Source organism: Nothobranchius furzeri, chromosome 13, assembly GCF_043380555.1.
Source record: "Nothobranchius furzeri strain GRZ-AD chromosome 13, NfurGRZ-RIMD1, whole genome shotgun sequence".
Classification (NCBI taxonomy): Eukaryota; Metazoa; Chordata; class Actinopteri; order Cyprinodontiformes; family Nothobranchiidae; genus Nothobranchius; species Nothobranchius furzeri.
The window spans coordinates 50,890,348-50,908,351 of record NC_091753.1 but is presented as its reverse complement, the minus strand read 5'-3'; the positions used below and the strand labels follow the sequence as shown (position 1 = coordinate 50,908,351).

The 18,004-nt window shown below is 40.2% G+C and overlaps 1 protein-coding gene across 1 annotated transcript; it reads right to left on the bottom strand.

The window, feature by feature from the left end:
- Positions 1-10,661: 10,661 nt before the first annotated feature.
- Positions 10,662-17,124, bottom strand: LOC107372768 (extracellular calcium-sensing receptor-like). The gene is made up of 8 exons (XM_015940972.3): positions 17,051-17,124; positions 16,322-16,616; positions 15,955-16,244; positions 14,942-15,237; positions 14,343-14,548; positions 13,520-13,741; positions 13,295-13,418; positions 10,662-11,779 (listed from the first exon to the last, which is right to left on the bottom strand). The coding sequence occupies exons 1-8, from the start codon at positions 17,107-17,109 to the stop codon at positions 10,881-10,883; spliced, it is 2,391 nt and encodes a 796-aa protein (XP_015796458.3). The 5' UTR covers positions 17,110-17,124; the 3' UTR covers positions 10,662-10,880.
- Positions 17,125-18,004: the final 880 nt, after the last annotated feature.

Sequence of the window (18,004 nt, the reverse complement as noted above, 5' to 3'; positions counted from 1 at the left end):
AAATCATAAAAATGAACTGGTGAAGGGATGGTTACATAAATCACTGAACATTCTCACACTCTAACAACATCTTCTTCATCATGAGAGTCATCACTATCATCAGAGAGTTCCCCTCCCAAATAGATGTTAGGATTGGCTAGTAACAAGGGCATCTGGATAATTGGGTCAGCAGGTGGAGGGTGTAAAATATTACCCTTGTAAAATAAATGAGGGTGTTAAATACAACCCTTGTAGAATGTTCATAGGGTGGCTACTTCTTCCCCCTGTTGAGGACCCTTCACTGGCTCCAGGCAGCTGCAGGGGGTGATGATGTCATGATTCTCGTCCTGCAGGATGTGGTGGCAGCTTGGCATGCTACTGCAGTCAGCTACTTCTCTTCCTGGTTTTTGGATCCTTTCTCTGGTTAGGCAGATGTCAGCTGCTTCTCTTCCAGGTTAGGCTCCTCCCGTCCAGCCGGACAGCGTGTGACGTCCTCTCCGTGATCCTGTATGGCTCGGTCCACCTCGGTTCCGTCCACTTCCTTTTGGTGACTTTTAGCAGGACCCAGACGCCTGGCACCGAAGACGAAGCCTCTTCGTGTGTGTAGTTTTGGTCCAATGAAGGCTTTCTCGGCTTGTGCAGTCCTTGATCTCGTCAGATAGTTGGTAGGAAGATTCACACTCCGGCCGGACCAGAAGTTCCCCGGACCGATCGCCTAGGGATTAGAGGTTATGCACAAAAATGTCCTAGCTCTTACTGACCCTAGCCTCTGATACCTTCAACATCAGACACATACAGTTACGAACAGCAAGCGCAATTAAAGGTACAGTGACATCACGACATGGACACACACAGACACACAAACACATACACATGCACATACACAGAGAGAGAGGGAGAGAGTAAGAATGTGTGTGGGAGAAAGAAATGTGTGGGATCCATTTTGCCACCAGCATCTCCACCTGTGTCACAGAGAAAAAATTGCAAAGAAATTAAAACATAAAGCAAACAACAATAATTCAATGAGTATAAATGATCAAACTAAAATATACAACCATGCATGGGTTTTATAACAGTTCCAGCAACACTGGAGATGATGCCTTGTATAATGAATTCTTAAGATGTCCTTCATCAATTAGAGGTTATAACCAAATTGTTTCAGGATCCTGAATTTGAATTTGAATTGGTTAATTTACTCAGAATAGTCCAATGTCTTTGTTGATGTTTCTCAAGGCTCGGCCATGCCCATATAGATAAATAAGCAAACAAACAAGACAAACACAGTCAAACACACGGTCCATACACGTCTCTGTGCCCTCACACACCAAGCAAATGTCAGACTGAAGCGAAAGTGTGAAATACTTAACCTAACGCTAAATCAGTGGAAAGAAAAAATAAGACCTAAAGCGTGTAATCAAATTAATCCAACAAAACTTCCCATAACTGCTGTTCTAAACTCACGTTGCGATGTGATCTCTCCAATTAGAAATTAGGACAATCACTTTACTATCAATTCAACCAAAAAGTTTCAGGTTGTCCCTTACCTAAACTACCTGTCTTTCTTACCTTCTTTCTTTCTTTCTTTCTTTCTTTTTTAGGAACACTACTCGCACAAGAAATCCTAAAAATTAATTCACTACTTAAGGTTAATTCATAAATAACGAAACTGCAGTTACAGGTTTGTTTGTGCATAGTATTGGTAATCAGCAGCTTTTTTCCTTATCTCCTCATCTAGAAGTGTTTCTGTGCTACTCCTCCATCTATAACACAAGTTAGTATCATCCTTAAAGCATCTGAAATTAAGCTGCATTGCTAAATCAATAACGTGATTTGTGCTAAGAAATACTCCCCTATCCTCTTCCTTTTTCCAGTGGCGCTGAATGACAGATTTTAGATCAATTTAACGTTTTATCACTATTACGTTTCATTTAATTAATTTTGCTTTTTCTCTCTTATTTTTGTCTATTTATTTATTTATGTTATTTACTTATTTATCATGCCATCCTGTGATGATAATCTTAAAGACTTTTTAGCCAATTGTCGTCAAAAAGGCCATTTAAAAATATTATGTTAAAGATTTCACAAGATAAAAATGTGAACATAATTTTTATCGAATGAGGGGTACAATTATTCAATATTTTTGTGACATTATTTTCTACGTTAGAACTTACAGCTGATAGAAAAATATAGGATCAGCTAGGTTTGGCTAGATCTGTTGGGAAACTCAACGGAGCTGAAACAACACTGTTGTCTCGGATGAGATGTTCCATGAATCATTTAGTCAGCTGGATGCCAAATTATTCATTTAATGTTTATTTTTATGCAATGAATGGAATGGGATGGAACGTTACTATAAACTATCCGGAAATTTGCGCATGTTTGCTCGAAGGAGAGAACTGTTGAAGCCTAAAGCGTTCTCCTAGACTTATAAATAGACACCGTTTCCTTAACTAATGAAGATAAGTGATGACGCCGATGAATGACTTTTTGAAAAGAAAATAAGGCTTTACTGCATGTCCGCTGCAGCTGAGAATCCTAAGACAATAAAGATTATATTGACGTCCAATGATGAGTTGGGCTGAAATCCAGGTTACTAATCCTATTATTTATTTATTTATTGATATTATTATTATCTTTTTTTAGGCTAACTTTCTCAGTTAACTATGTTCTACAGTAGTTTAGTAAATTTTCCACAGTTCTGACATTTCATCAATTCAACTGGTTGTTGCCAAAAAGCCTTGTTCATTACCTGACTGCAGCAAGCACTCTTTTACTGGGTGTAACCATAGGAAACAGTCTCTTTTGAGCCTCTCTTTGTAAGTCCAGGATGACCACCGTCATTGATTGAAGTTCACATGTTGGCACACATGCTCCCCCTTTTGTACTTTGTTTCATCAGCAGCAGGGCAAATAAGTTTCTGCCTCTTTGTCCATCTTGTAGTGCTCCCCGTCTTGATGTTATGAGTCACAGTTTTTGGTGAGGGCTTCCAGGTTCTCTTTGTATAGAAGTCAGAGCCAAACTTTCTTTGCAGCTGGTTGTGACAGGCCCACCCAGTAAAGTTCATGCCCCCACAATGCACAGCAAACGTTTTCCTTAAATATGTTGATTGAGTTGAAAGGACAGAACTTTCTCTTTTACAAATCAAAATCAACGAAGGTTTCTAATATTTAGTCGACTTTATTGACTCAAAGGTAAATCTAGACTATTTCCTATGCACAATTTTTCTGACTCGTCAAATCGGTTCTACACAGGTTTTAAACTTTAGGCACAATCTATCCCAAATGCAAGATCCCTCCTTTCATTTTTTATTTATCTATTTTATTTTGGGAAAATAACTACCAGTTTTTAACTCAAAACAGCCTAGTACAGTTTCTAGCCAGGTTACAGGAAATAATACTTAGTTTATCTGTTTTTTCATTATTCAGCGTCCCAAAATCCAGCCATTAACGTTAATGGTTCTTAAAGTTGAGGCAAGACAATTATTGGATTTTGTTTTATAGCAAGATTTAACAAATATTTTATTTCCTGACTGATTATTTGTTAATTTTATGGTTTTCATAAAGATGATCCTGAGAGGTTCAGAGCTGCTTTTCGCAGTACCCTGTGCTATTTTTAGACTGCGGGACTCCTGTGTGTAAAAGTGGGTGGAGTCAGGTCCCCAGGCTGAAACTCCAGTCATTCTCACTAAATCTGTCCGAGAGGAAGGATCTCCTGAATACCCTAACCAGAAGCCTTAAGGTACGTCCAAAACACCGAAAAATATCCTTTCTAAAGTCACAAATTGCTTAAAACTGCATGTTACACAGGAAAACTGTGAGAGCGAGGGAGTCCAGCTGACTCCACGGCCCATAATCAGACAAAATACTTCCTTTATAACCACGACCATACAACTTTTGTATTTTAAAGGATTTTCTTGTCCTCACACTAACGATAAATTCTTTTTCTATTGTTTCCACAGTCTCTCGAACTAAATAACCGTCTAGTAAAAACATGGACCGCACCCTGTTTCTCAAGCAGCTGCTCCCTCTATTAAAAACTGAGTCATTCAGAAGATCCAGCGAAAGCAGCTCATGCAAGAAGACACACATTCACTCATTCACAAGGCACAGAGACATTCTTTGTTTGTCACAGTCTCTTTTTATTATTATTATTATTTTTTTAAGGTAAGTCAGTTCGTCACTTATTTATTCTCTCTCTATATATATATAATATTTTAAGCACAGAATTTATTTAACACTGCACTGGTTATTTTCAGAATTTAATGCTTACTATGCTTTTAAGCAGGCCTTATGTAACATTAGAGCAAATCCAATTGCAATTTTTTTGAGAGCGCTCTGAGGAATAGTTTATATATTTATTTTCTGCAGATCTGTTTTGATTTTACTGTTTAGCAGCTATATGACTATATTTCTAAAATAAAGCTGTCATTTACATCCTTACTTGCGTTTCTTGGTGGTTTTTTCCCTTTTTTCATCTCCAGGTCACTTAACCCCCAGATCGGGGTCACTCACATGCTGCCCCACACACAAATGATTATCACGCTTCTACACTACATATGTATATATGTATACACATATACATACATACACACATACATATGCATATGTTACTTTAAAAACCTTTTATTTATTAACTTATGGTGTTCTGTTCAAAGACTGATCAGAACAGGGTTGCAGAATTTGAATTTTGCGTAGCTCCAAACATTAATTTTAGCACTGCAGTGTAATTTACATATACGAGTTGCAACTTTTTAAAGCTCTTATTTATCTTATTTATTTATTTTCTGGTACCGCATCAGGCCTTCACACACACACCCAGCGCTGTACACTCACACACACACACACACGGAGCTCCCAAAACTCTGCTCTGCATTCTGCACTCTCCTAGTGCTGCACTTTCAATCCAGAGCCGTAAGCAGCCTCTTGCTGCGCCTCACACACACAGGCTGAACTCAGCTTACACACACAGTGAAGCTTGTCTACAGCTGTGCCTTTTTTCTCTCGATTCTGCAGCCTTCACTTCCCAAATCTTTCTCCAGTTACCTCTACTGTTAACATCTACCCCTTTTTTCTTCATCGCCTCTTCCGCTGACTTTCTCAATAAAACCTTATTTCTCGTGGCTTCAACTGGGCTGCTTGTCATATTTAAACATTGCTCATTTTATGCAAAAACAGCCAAAAGCACGCAGAAATAGCCAAAAGCACTGCTCTCTTCACACAGAAGCAGTCAAAACATTTATCATCTTATGCAAAAACAGTTACCTCAGAACATTTTTCTCATCTCATGCAAAAGGTCCTTGACCTTAAAAATCCAGGGAGCTCTCTTTAGCCTCCCCTTCCCTTAACACAAAACCAGGTCCTTGACCTTAAAATCCAGGGAGCTCTCTTTAGCCTCCCCTTCCCTTAGCATAAAACCAGGTCCTTGACCTGTGGACTTTTAGGGTTCCCACACCTATGGATCCAGCCAAGCATTATATAACCTCGTTATATATTCTATCCGCTCGTCAGCAAATAGTGTGGTCAGCCACGACCTGGAAAATGGAATTTAGGACCTTGTCCTGGGCCTCCAACCCTTCTTTAAATGGAATTTAGAGCTTATTAATGCTCTGGGCCTCCAACCCTTCTTTAAATGGAATTTAGAGCTTATTAATGCTCTGGGCCTCCAACCCCTATGGAATTTAGAGCTTATTAATGCTCTGGGCCTCCAACCCCTATTTCTGTACTATTTCCTTTTCTCATTTACTCATTAAATCATTAGAAAATCCTCATTTCATTTCACCATTAAACCATTACAAAAAAATCTCTTATTCTTTCTGCACTTGTCTCCACTTTCTTCTCCAACTATTATTTTAGGACCACAGCTACTATGATTCTGGACACAAATGCTTTGGATAAATCCAATGAGCAGATTTTAGATAATAGGCTCTGCTCACCTTGTTTTCCACCGCGGTGTTCTGTGCCAAGATCGTTCGCTGGGTCAGTAGGTCGAATCATCCTCCAAAAACTCCTTTTTCTTCAAAAAGAAAAAATCCTGTTCGTGACGCCAAATTTGTTGGTCTCTCTTCCGTTAGACCAAGCACGGGTACGGAGTAGATGGAGTTAAACACCTTTTAAGTTGACAGAACGAGGAGACAAATGATCAGAAGTCCATTCACTGTTTCGCCGCTCATGAGGGGGAGAGTCTCTGCAGCAAGTCCCGCGACCTGCTCTTGCCAGATGCTTCGGACAGACTCTCGCCGTTCTGCTGAAAACGGCTGATTTTTATTGAAGATTACAGGAATGTTACATACGTAGTTTGCCATACACACACGTAATTCTGCCATCTGCACCTGCAGACGCACGTCAGCTAATAGCCTTGTTAATGAAAGACCAATTCATCCCAAGGACATGCAACCTTGAGATGATCAGGACACATCCTGCAACATCCTTTGCTAACAAAGACAGTTGTTCTTGTATTGAGGAACTGAAGGAAGGAACGCTTTCACTCCCTTATGCAGCTGTTCAGCTTGAGCAGAAAAGGCACAGAGAGGTCTTTGATATTATAACAAGATTCCATGAAAAGGCATATAATAATGTATTTATGATAATATATAAGGGGCAAAAGTGAGAGATACATATTTAATCATATAAAAGAGCTTATAATAATATATGAAAGAGCTTATATGAGAGATATATATTTTCAGCCTCTATATGCTATACTTTGTTGGGGCTCTAAATGGCCAAGGAGCCCTGATCAAAGTCCAAATACATCCCCATAATAAGTACTACAATGGAAAGACTGGTTCACCTACTTGGTCAAGACATTAATAATAAATTATTAGTGAAGCCTGATTGGCCAGTTTACATTGATAGCCTAAAGAAAGAAACTATGTGAACAGTCGTGTACCATATCCGGATAACTCGAGAGACAAACTGTTTCATCTGGATATTCCCACTATTATCTTTAACATTACATGAGTGCTTCAACATTGTTCTTTGTTGTTCTCTCATCCAAAAACAATATTAGCAGTAGCTTGAGCTACTTATAGTAGTAGCTCAGGCTAGCGCTGTTCAGCGGTTAGCAGTATCAAATTTTATATATTGATGACATTTAGGTGGCATAGAACAGAGAAAAAATAAAATTGAATAGAAACTGTCTTCATTGTTCTTCAGTGAGGAGTTTCTGGTGTCACAGTAGCAAAGCAGATTCACAGTATTGAGTAAGATTCAAAACAGGCCCAAAGACATTAAAGAATAAAGCTGTGTAGAGAACCAAATATGCAAAATACTTAATTTATCACATAAAAAAATATATACTATGAAAAACTAGCACAATATTTACAGGGAGTGAGGATATGGAAGTCAAATAACAGAAACTGTGCACGTGACAAAAGCAGCAGACATGTAAATTAAATACTGTTTAGTGATTGGGTTGGGAGCAGTGGTCGCTATAAATCCCAACAGCTGCCAGGTGAAAGGACCTATACTAGTGTTCCATCATACACCCTGGATACAGACGTCTGTTGCTAAAGGGGCGCGCCAGCTCCATAACAGCTTGATGCATGGGTGGGATGCACTGACTAATAATAGTGACGTTATTCTTGCTAGATTCCTCCTGTCTCCCACCTCCTGCACCAGATGGGCAGGAGGTGGGAGAGGGCTCCCTAGGATATAGTACATACACCCCGTTGATGAGTTCATATAATATCTTCCTCTCAGCTGCTGATAAGTTGCAAAACCAACTAACCAGGATCGAGTTAAAGAAGGTCCTTAAACCTAATGTAGAACAGAATAGACTTTATTGTAATTGCTAATGGCAATTAAATTACAGATGGTCCACCATCAACGGTGCACAAGACAATAAATAACAATAAATATCAAAACCATAACAGACTAAAAACCATTAAAACATTTTAGCAAATCACGAAGAAAGTGCAGTGTAAACTAGTCATTCAGATCTGCTAAAACAACAATTTAAACGGATTTAAAAGAGATTAGTCTACATAACTGATGGGGATGTCGGGGGTTGAATGGTGCTGTTGTGTTGATTGTTCTGATGGCCCAAGGGAAGAAGCTGTTGGAAAGTCTGGTGGTATGTGATTTAACTGATCTGCAGCGGCACCCTGAGGTCAACATGTCAAACAGGCAGTGGGTAGGGTGGGTGGGGTTACGGAGGATGGCAGCAGTTCCATTCTAGGCTAAAACGCTCAAAAACCAGCCAATGCAGCATTTCCGGAATCTGTTTATCTTACTCTCTGCCACTCTGGTGCATTCTCTTAACCATACCAAAACAGCATTCCAGGAATCTGATAAGTTGCGTTTATATTTTTCGGCTAAAGTGCTCAAAAACCAATTAAACCTCTGGTCACCTAGGATAAACACACCCACCCCACTCACAGAAAAAAAAACTTTCCCAGGTGCTTGGTATAACAGAGAAAAGCTTCATCTGGACTTCACTAAGGAGTTTTTTGTGATAACAGATCCTGCAGACCTGCAAGGTCGAACCTCCCTGCTGGAGCCACAGAATAACAACAAAATACGAGCCTGGAATGAACCTTCGTATGAATTAAAAAACACCAGATGGTACCCAGACAAAATCATTTCCATACATCCAATACTTTTTATACCCAACAGTGGGAAGCTGCCTCCTCGTCAGAATTATGGGGAGGAGGAAAAAGTCCAGCCAATGAAATTGACCCGGATTTGAAGGAAGTATTAATGGTTTGGGGCACAAAGGCTGGGTTGGGGGATAAAAATAGCAGACCCGCCATCTTCCTGGATCCTGAGGCATGCAGGAGCCACTGAGAGGGCGGTTAGGTCGCTCACTCTCTTGACTGATGGCAGTACCAGCAGCAAAGCAGTTTTGAGTGACAGGAACATGAGTGAGACCTAGCCCAAGGGCTCAAATGCGGCTTCAGATAAGCCTTGCAGAACCACCGTTAGGTCCCACTGGGGAAATTGTGGGCAGGACACCGGTTTGTTCCTTCCTCCTTTTGTGAGGGGATGATTGAAAACAGATCTATCTCCAAAACCTTGGTGGCAGGATGAGATAGCTGCAGCATATGTTTTAAAAGTGCTGAATGCAAGGTCTCTGTCCATCAATATCTACAGAAATGAAAGGACATCCGCCAGCTGGCAGGAGAGCACTTGCACGTTTTGCTCTGTGCATCATTTTTGGAAAGCTGCCCATTTAGCAGCGTAAGATGCAATGGTAGAGGTTGCGCCTGCACTCTGAATCGTGTTGACCAAATCACGGGGCAGCCCAGAAGCTTCTAAGTCTGACCGCTCAGCGGCCAGATCCACAGTCGTTGGCCTATTTCTGGAGGATGTTTGATTATTCCTCCCACCTTGAGGAGGGCGTCCTCCCTCCACAGGAGCATCCACGGGGAGCCGGACACCAGCGCTTGTAGATCTGGAAACCATGATGCAGACAAGTGTCTGGGAGCTACCAGAATCACTGAGAGCTGTTCCGACCGAACTTGGTCCAGGAGTCGGGGAATCAGTGGGACTGGTGGAAATGCATACAGGAGCATCTGAGGCCAGGGCTGGTGTGAGAAGGCATCCGCTCCGAGCGGGGGGTGGTCCCGTGGTCTCAGAGATAACCACAGGCGGTATTGTGAGTTTAACAGATCCACAGAATCTGATGTCGCAGATCTGATCCAGGTCGGTGATATCAGTGCGGGATGAAACGCCAGTCAGAGTCGCAGGGTCTTGACAGGATGTCTGCTGCCACATTTAGGACGCCTGGAATGTAGATGGGTTTGATGGGCAGCAGGTGGACATGAGCCCAACACAGTAAATCTGTGGCTACGCGCAATAGTGGGAGGGATCGAACTCCCCCATGGCGATTTATGTAGGCTGCCGCCACCTGGTTGTCTGTCTGAACTTCGACATGATGGCCTTTGAGAAAGGCAGCGAAGTGTCTGATAACATTCCTCAATGTCATAAGCTCCAACACATTTATGTGCTCGTGAGTGTGGGAGGGCCAGGGATCTGCCACTTTATGGGATAAGCACGTGCCTCCCCATCCAACAGTGACGCATCCGTAAATACAGAGACGTGTGACGTAGGATGTCCGATGGGGACCCCATGTGAGAGGACGCAGGGATTCCCCCAGTGTGAGAGATCCCCGCCCACTGAAGGGGGAATCCTCAACATAGGTCTCTTCTGACGTATCAGGTGCACCCGATATTTAGAGATTCTCTTCTAGTGTTATGTTCTTTGTTCCCTTGTCATTACATTTCTTTATTCCAGTAGATAGCCATTCTTCTGTTTTCTGTTCCTAATTTAGCCTTGTTTTATAGGGTTAGGGTCCACCCCAAGTGTCCAGTTTATTTTTTACTTCATTACTCCTCCTATACTCATTATTTCTGTGTTTATCATGTTCTGTTCTCCCATTGTTCTTGTTTTCCCTCAGTGCCCCGTTAACCAGTCACACCTGCAACATATCAGTAATCATCACACCTGTTCCCTCATCACTGCTCAGTCTATATATACTCTGCCCAATTCTCTGCTCGCTGTTGATTCCTCCATTAAGTTTGTTCAGTCTTGCCTCCTGTGAGTGCTCCTGACCTCATCTTTAATACATTACATATTTAAGGCAATTATCTGCCACTTCCTGGATGCTCTGCATTTGGGTCCTTCCACAAACTAAAACGTTTAATGACAAAGATAACAAAAGTCTCTTTAAAAAAATGTGACTTTATTTTTCAATTACCCTTATCCTGTAAAAACACAGAAGGTCGTTGCAATTCTAAAATTGCCCAAAGATAAAAGCAAAGGCATATATACGTACTACATTATTGTTGAACTTAAAAGTTTGAATAAAATATTAAACAACAAATATCAGCAGTTTGATTCCACAGTTTGCTGAAGCTGATATCTTGCAAGTTTTTTTTCTGCATTAAAATCTTTCTTTTTCACTTAGTTCTTGTTCATTAAATATTTCTTAGAGTTCTTCTCAGGCTGAAATAAGATGATAAAACACTTTGGAGCAAATATACACAGGATCAGTCCAAAACTGGAGGCCAGAATAGCAAATATCTCCACAGCTACAGTGAATTTTCCAGGAGAGCTGACATATGCTGGGATGAAGGTGAGCCACACTGCACAGAATATCAGCATGCTGAAGGTTATCAGCTTGGCTTCATTAAAATTATCAGGTAGTTTCCGAGCTAGAACAGCTAACACAAAGCAGAAAACAGCCAGCAGGCCAATGTACCCGAGCACAGCCCAGAACCCAACAGCAGAACCTAATGCACATTCCAGGATGATCTTCTCCTTGTATGTGCTCAGATTCTTCATTGGGTATGGAGGGCTGAGTAACAGCCACACAGTACAGATTACTACCTGTATGAATGTAAATAGCACTACAGTCATTCTTTGTTGTGGAGGCCCAAACCATTTCATGACATTACTACCTGGAAGTGTAGCTTTAAAGGCCATTAAAACCACTACAGTTTTCCCAAGAACACAGGAGATACAGAGAACAAAGGTGATACCAAACGCTGTGTGTCGCAGCATGCAGGACCAATCAGAGGGAGCTCCGATGAAAGTTAATGAACATAAGAAACACAGAGTCAGAGAGAAGAGCAGCAGGAAGCTCAGCTCAGAGTTGTTGGCTCTGACAATTGGAGTTGTTCTGTGATGAAAGAAAATAGCTGCTGTTATGATGGCCAGACAGGCCCCACTAACAGAGAATGCAGCCAGGATGATTGCCAGGACTTCATCATAGGAAAGAAACTCCACAGGTTTGGGGAAACAAGCATCTCTTTGTGCATTAGGCCACAATTCACTGGGACACGGGAAACAGTCTGGAGAATCTGAAAGAAATAATAAGTGGAACTTTTAGCAACCAACTATTCAGTGGGTGTTTCTCAATGCCAAGGAACCTTGCCTTGATGTGTTGGCCCCGCCCCGGTTGCCTAGGAGATACATCATAGGGAGCCGCCAAGACGTGTTCCAATGTTCATGGTCTACCGAGGCGTGTGTTCTCCGTTTGTTAGCCGTTTAGCTAGCTGAGCGAGGATACATGGGAGGTGTCTTGTAGCCTAGCCTTGGTCAAAAATTACCCAGAATACACCGCTGTGTTTTCAAATGGACGGCGGATCAGAAGCCGGCAGATACTTTGGGGACAATTTTCAAGTTTAAAAGTAAGTCAACTAATTTAAAATGTTTTTTTAGATCCAAAGAAGTTATCTATTGTTGGTTAGTTATTTAGTAGTTGCAGCTTCAGTGGCTAGCGGGTAGTAACTCACTTATATTTTTTAATTTAATAAACATACACAATTTAAAAAGTTAAAGGCTTGTTATATATTTATATTGCAACTAATATGTATAAAATATAATGTCTCCCATGCCACAGGACGCTACGTGACCGCCGTCACGTGATGCAAGTCTGTTCCATTTAACCGTTTTCTTTGACCAAGGGAAGACCGTGTCCTTGTAAGCAAGGAGCCTGGCCTCGCAAGACATTGCCTCACAAGGCCAGGCGCCTTGACATTGAGAAACACCCAGTGTTTTTATTTATAGGGATGTGCAATATCGTTGGTGTACCATTCATTTTGGTGATTAACAATAAATTATAATATCTTTTAATGACAACTTTTACACATACATCAAAATTTTCTCTCACTGAAAATGTCATGAATCATTTATTCTCCCGTTGATGCATAAACACTTGTAAACAACATAAGTGGAAAAACATACAAACAGGTTTTATAACAGTACTGGAAATTAGGATGTATACAATAATGCCGTTGGTAAAAACTTCACTATCAAACATCTTTAGTAAATAAGCATCATTGATTTTACCTGTTGTGTTCAGCCTTTGAATGGCAGTTCCTAAGCTGCACCTTCTGCACTGTAACTGCTCAGCCTTTAACTCTGTCTTTTATTTTATTTCTGTATTTTTAAATTAGATTGCATAATCGTCTGTTTTATGTTGTCACACTGACTTTTATGTTTTTGCTGAGCTTGCATTGAATTGCTTCTGTGTTGGAAATGTGCTTCACAAATAAAGCTGCTTTGCATTAAACACGCCCAAAAACTAGCCTAGCTTAGCATGTGTAAACTGCTTACATTTTATGAGCTAAGTGAATGTCAAACATGCTAAACATTCTTAAGCACATTGACAGGAACATTTTTGAAGCACATTTAGCATATTCATGAGTAGTTTATTCTCCCATTGATGCAGAAACACTTGTAAACAACATAAGTGGAAAAACATACAAAGATAGGTTTTGTAACAGAGCTGGAAATTAGGATGTATACAAAAATGCTGTTGGTAAAAACTTCAGTATCAAACATCTTTAGTTATTAAGCATCTTTGATTTTACCTGTTGTGTTACTAATCTCTCCTTCAGGACATGGAATACAATCATAGCAGCAGATGGGTTTTCCTTTCTGCAACACTTTATGAGTTCCTCCAGAGCAACTCTGAGAGCACGTTGATACTGGGACCTTAGATAGAAAAAATTGAGCTGAACAGTTTTTGAAAACAAAAACCTTATTAGGTGGTTCACAAACTCAACGTGTCTTAAATTGTATTTATGACTCCTTACTTGTGTGCTGCCATCAACCCAGATTATGTTCCAGTTGACATGAAACTCCTGGCCTCTAGGCAACGATGCATCATAGTACCCTACTGATACCAGCCCGATAACTCCACCCTCACTCTTCTGCCAGTTGACCAGCTCATAAAAAGCGACAGGATCACCGTTGGCATCAAAAGACACAGGATAACCATTGCGGGAGAAGTTGACTTTATGTAGTTCAGTCAAAACCTTTTCAGATCATAAAGAAACAGGGGTTGCAGGTTGGGGGATGCAGGCATTAAAGTGACAGTGTGTATTTTTCCTGGCAGTAGATATCTGAATTGTTGCAAGTAAGCTATATTTTTGTGTTGGAGTAAGACCTTACCAACGGATGCCCATTAGGGTCACAAAGGCCTGGGGCATGAAAATGTCAGCAAAATAACTCGCTTTTCAGACTGTCTTTCATCAGTGGCAATGAATAAAGAGGTAAATGTGTAAAACAACATTTAAGAATGGTGAAAATTTAGTAACCACTTGTTACAAATTGGTAAATGGATTTTGTCCTCATGGGCTCCTGTAGGAGGAAACATGGCATCTAATATAGCGTCACCCAGTGACTAAGACCTGCTCCCATGTACTTTAGACTTGATTTTTATGGTTATATGTTGAGAAACTGCCAATATTTTTCATCAACTGGGCATCATTTCATTCATTTTCAACAACATTTTGATGGATATTTCCAGAGATTAATGATTAAAAACTACACAATGTCACTTTAAACAATAAAAATGATTGCATGTTCCAGATTGTTTGTTTAAAAATGTGTTATTCAGTTTTCATTTACACTGACCTGTTTGGCCTCCAGCTTGGTGGTTTTGGAGCACTGAGGGGTGACACTAGTTTCCTGACACACTGCATTGTGAATAGCATGAGCTATTGCATAAACAGCCTTGTACACCATGTTTGTAGCTCTTAGTTGAGATGTATCCGTGTATGGGTTCTTCAGTGTTTTTATATCTTCAGTTCCATCACACACTTTCTTCTCTGGGATGACATCTGAAAACAAAAGAAACAATAAAAAACTGGGCTGTTTCTTTCCATTGTCTGCTGACCACACATTTCACATTTTCCACATCCGTCTCATCACGTTTTAGGCAACAGTTCAGCAATATGGTAATTTTGCACACAAATGTAACATAAGGCATCCATATTGTCAATGTTTCTTTTAAATTACATGTTCAATTGTTTAGCAAATCTGTTATTTCGTGACTGTACAAAGTTGTTCCTATGCACCAAAATAAAAGCCGTCAATAAGTATTTTTTCTTGATACTTATGAATTAAAACTTTTTCTATTGGAGCTTTAACTGCACAACAACATTGTCTTGATAATACTCCAAAAACAAAAGCAGTCAGTGAAAATGTTTAAGTCCTTATGAAAAACGTCTCACTTTCTGTCAGGGTGCAGTTGAAAGCATCCTCCCAGAACTCCGTAAGCACTGATGAGGCAGCTACCCCAGCGGGGGCAAGATCCAGTAGGAAATCTCTTAGACCTGGGATGACAGATTTCTGAAGGGCAACCCCAATCGCCCCAGCACAGAAACTGTACCTCATTAAGAACGGGTCAGTTATCCAGCCCTCACTTCCTATCCACTGGCGATGTGGTGGAGGATCCTTAGCCAGCTCTTCTAAGAGAACAGTCATATCACCAGTGGCTGTAAATGACAAAACAACTGTTGCAGTTGACCTGCAGAGAAAATAATCTGTCAGAATTTTATCTCTGTCCCAAACAGAGAAAAACATCCTTGGTTCAGATCTTTTGAAATGGGTGTCTGTAAAAAGTTATTAATAAACTTATTTCTTGTTAAAACATTGATCTGTTTAGACCTGATAGATGAGCTAACAGGTATATTATCTAGTGACAAAGAATTTCTTCCATTTTACAATATTTCTGGTCTCAAAAGTGTCATAGTTCTTCATACAAATGTTAGAAATGCCAACATAGATAAAAAAAATAAATAAAAAAATATATATATACGTGTGTGTGTGTGTGTGTATATATATATATATATTTTTTTTTTATTACATGGATACTTAACTGATATTTTGGTGTTATACTTGCAGCACAAGTTAGATGAAAAGCAATATTCTGTTAAACTAAGTACAATTTCATAGATCTTTTCTTGAATACGTTTGTAAAGATTGTAAAATGACATTTGCATGAACGTCTTGACACAAAAAATGTTCGACTTGGTGTTATCCTTTCATTCTCATACATACCATTCAAAGATCTCTAACAAGATAATGTTAGAACCTTCCTACAGAATCCTCTTGTCAAAAGATGTGAACAACTATAATCTTTTCCCAGATTTGAGTACATAATTTATCATGTTTACTTCAAATACATTGTAAGTGACCTTTGCATCTATTGCAGATTTACTATTAAAATAGTTCATGTAGAAACCTGCGGATGACATCAGCTACTGTCTTGATCTTGCTACGTGGGTCGGTTCGAAAGAATGATACAGAGTATTCCACACAGATTCCCTCTCTCTGTGCTGCAGCAAGAAAAGAGGCCATCCCATAATTTCCATAATCTGAGTCAGAGCGGACAGCTCCTATCCAAGTCCAGCCAAAGTGTTTCACCAGCTTGGCCAGTGCATCAGCCTGGAACTGGTCACTGGGAATTGTTCTGAAAAAGGTTGGGTACTGCTGCTTATCTGACAGACAGGCACAGGTAGCAAAGTGGCTGACCTGTGGGGGAAAAATGTTAAATATCTGTACTAACATGCATCTGTTTTGCAAATTTGCATCATATTCAGAAAACATACCTGAGCAATGTTGAAGGACCCAATGATGCGTGACAGGCTGATGGACGGCGTGGATCCAGAAGCTCCAACAACAGCCACCACTGCACCAGAATTAGAACAATTGCCGTCTTTGTAAAATACAGGGTCCTGGCGGTTTAACAGCTCAAATGCTGCATGAGAAGCAATCAACACTGAGGAGCAAACATCATAGATCTGATATCCAAGTTTGATGCCTGGCAGCAGCTCTGTGCTGTTGTTGATTTCCTCTATGCCAAAGATCATTGCACGAGAAAAACGCAGGTCCCGAGCGTTAAAGCTGCACATAAACAGGACAGTGATAGTTTGGGTTTATAGAAAAATAATTTAAAAAAAAAACTGCAAAACATGTTAGAAATTAGTTCCTTAATGAACACTAAACCATTAAAACATGCAAATGAGAAAATTAAATCTGCTAATGCTTTCATTTAAGAGTTTAATGTTTTGAAAATTGCTTAACCTAACCAATAAAACTGCTGTTTGATAAGATTTAACAGAGCCTTTTTTAATCCAAATTCGAAGTGTGTTACTTATAATATATTTGTTTCTAAATTAAATCTCATTTATGAACAAAGTTGCAACATTCATACATTCTGTAAACTGTTAACTAGGGTGTTTAAAACGTAGACATGTTTTTCTTCTTGCAAGAAAATAATGTAACAAATACTAAATTAATACAAATGCAAATACGATATCATAATACCTCATACTAACCTCCCAGAGCACACTGGAGACTCTGGCTTGGTTGTGTAGTTATAAATCACTGTTTGCATTGTGAAATGAATATAGAAAGCACCTCCAATAACAAAGTCACCATCCAATGAGAACGCAGGGGAGCGAGGGGTGCCCTGCTGGTTACAGTTGTTTGATGATGCCTCAAGATGAATGCCAGCAGCAGTCAGAGCCTCTGTAGACTCAATCCTGTTTTTAAAACCATCCATGAAAACACCAAAGACAACTGGTGATACATTAAAAAAAAACATTACTAGACTCAGAGCATTAAAGATGGCCTGAATCTCCATCCCTCATGCAAATCTCTGTGGGTGTCGGTGTGTTTTTACTGGTTTATAAACCATCCAAACTACTATGATCAGGTGGTTATTCACCACAAACAATCTTTGGTTACGCCTTTCATGACCTTATATGGGCATAATTTCCACAAAGTTTTTTTTTATTTCCTATGAGTTTTAATTATACTGTAACTCCATTGTCTATATGCATGGGGTTTCCACTCACTCTCCTACACAGACCAAAGGAGCATTGTGCCTCTGCCTACAGGGAGCATGATAGTGTGCTGGGTGTGGTCCAGATGTAGCATCATGGACATTGTCTAATCCCCATGCCGAGCAGTGAGCTGTGGGATAAAGGGTGTTGGCGGATGCTGTACTTGGCCGTGGCACAAGCGGTTCTACCCTGTTGCTTTCTCCTCTGGCTTCGAGTGAGCAGGTGTAGGAGCTACCAGCACAGGTTCATGCTAGTCACTAGGTCAACAGAGGCACCGAGGCAGGTTGACTGCACAGACGGTCACACCTGAGTGTGCTTGATGTTGAAGCTGTTTTGCTGTCTTTAATAATGTCTTGTTTTAACACTGGATTTACTGGAAAATGTATTCCTCCTGCAAGCCTGAGCTCCTGCAGAGCTCATCTTTCGTTGCGCTGATGGCCCATT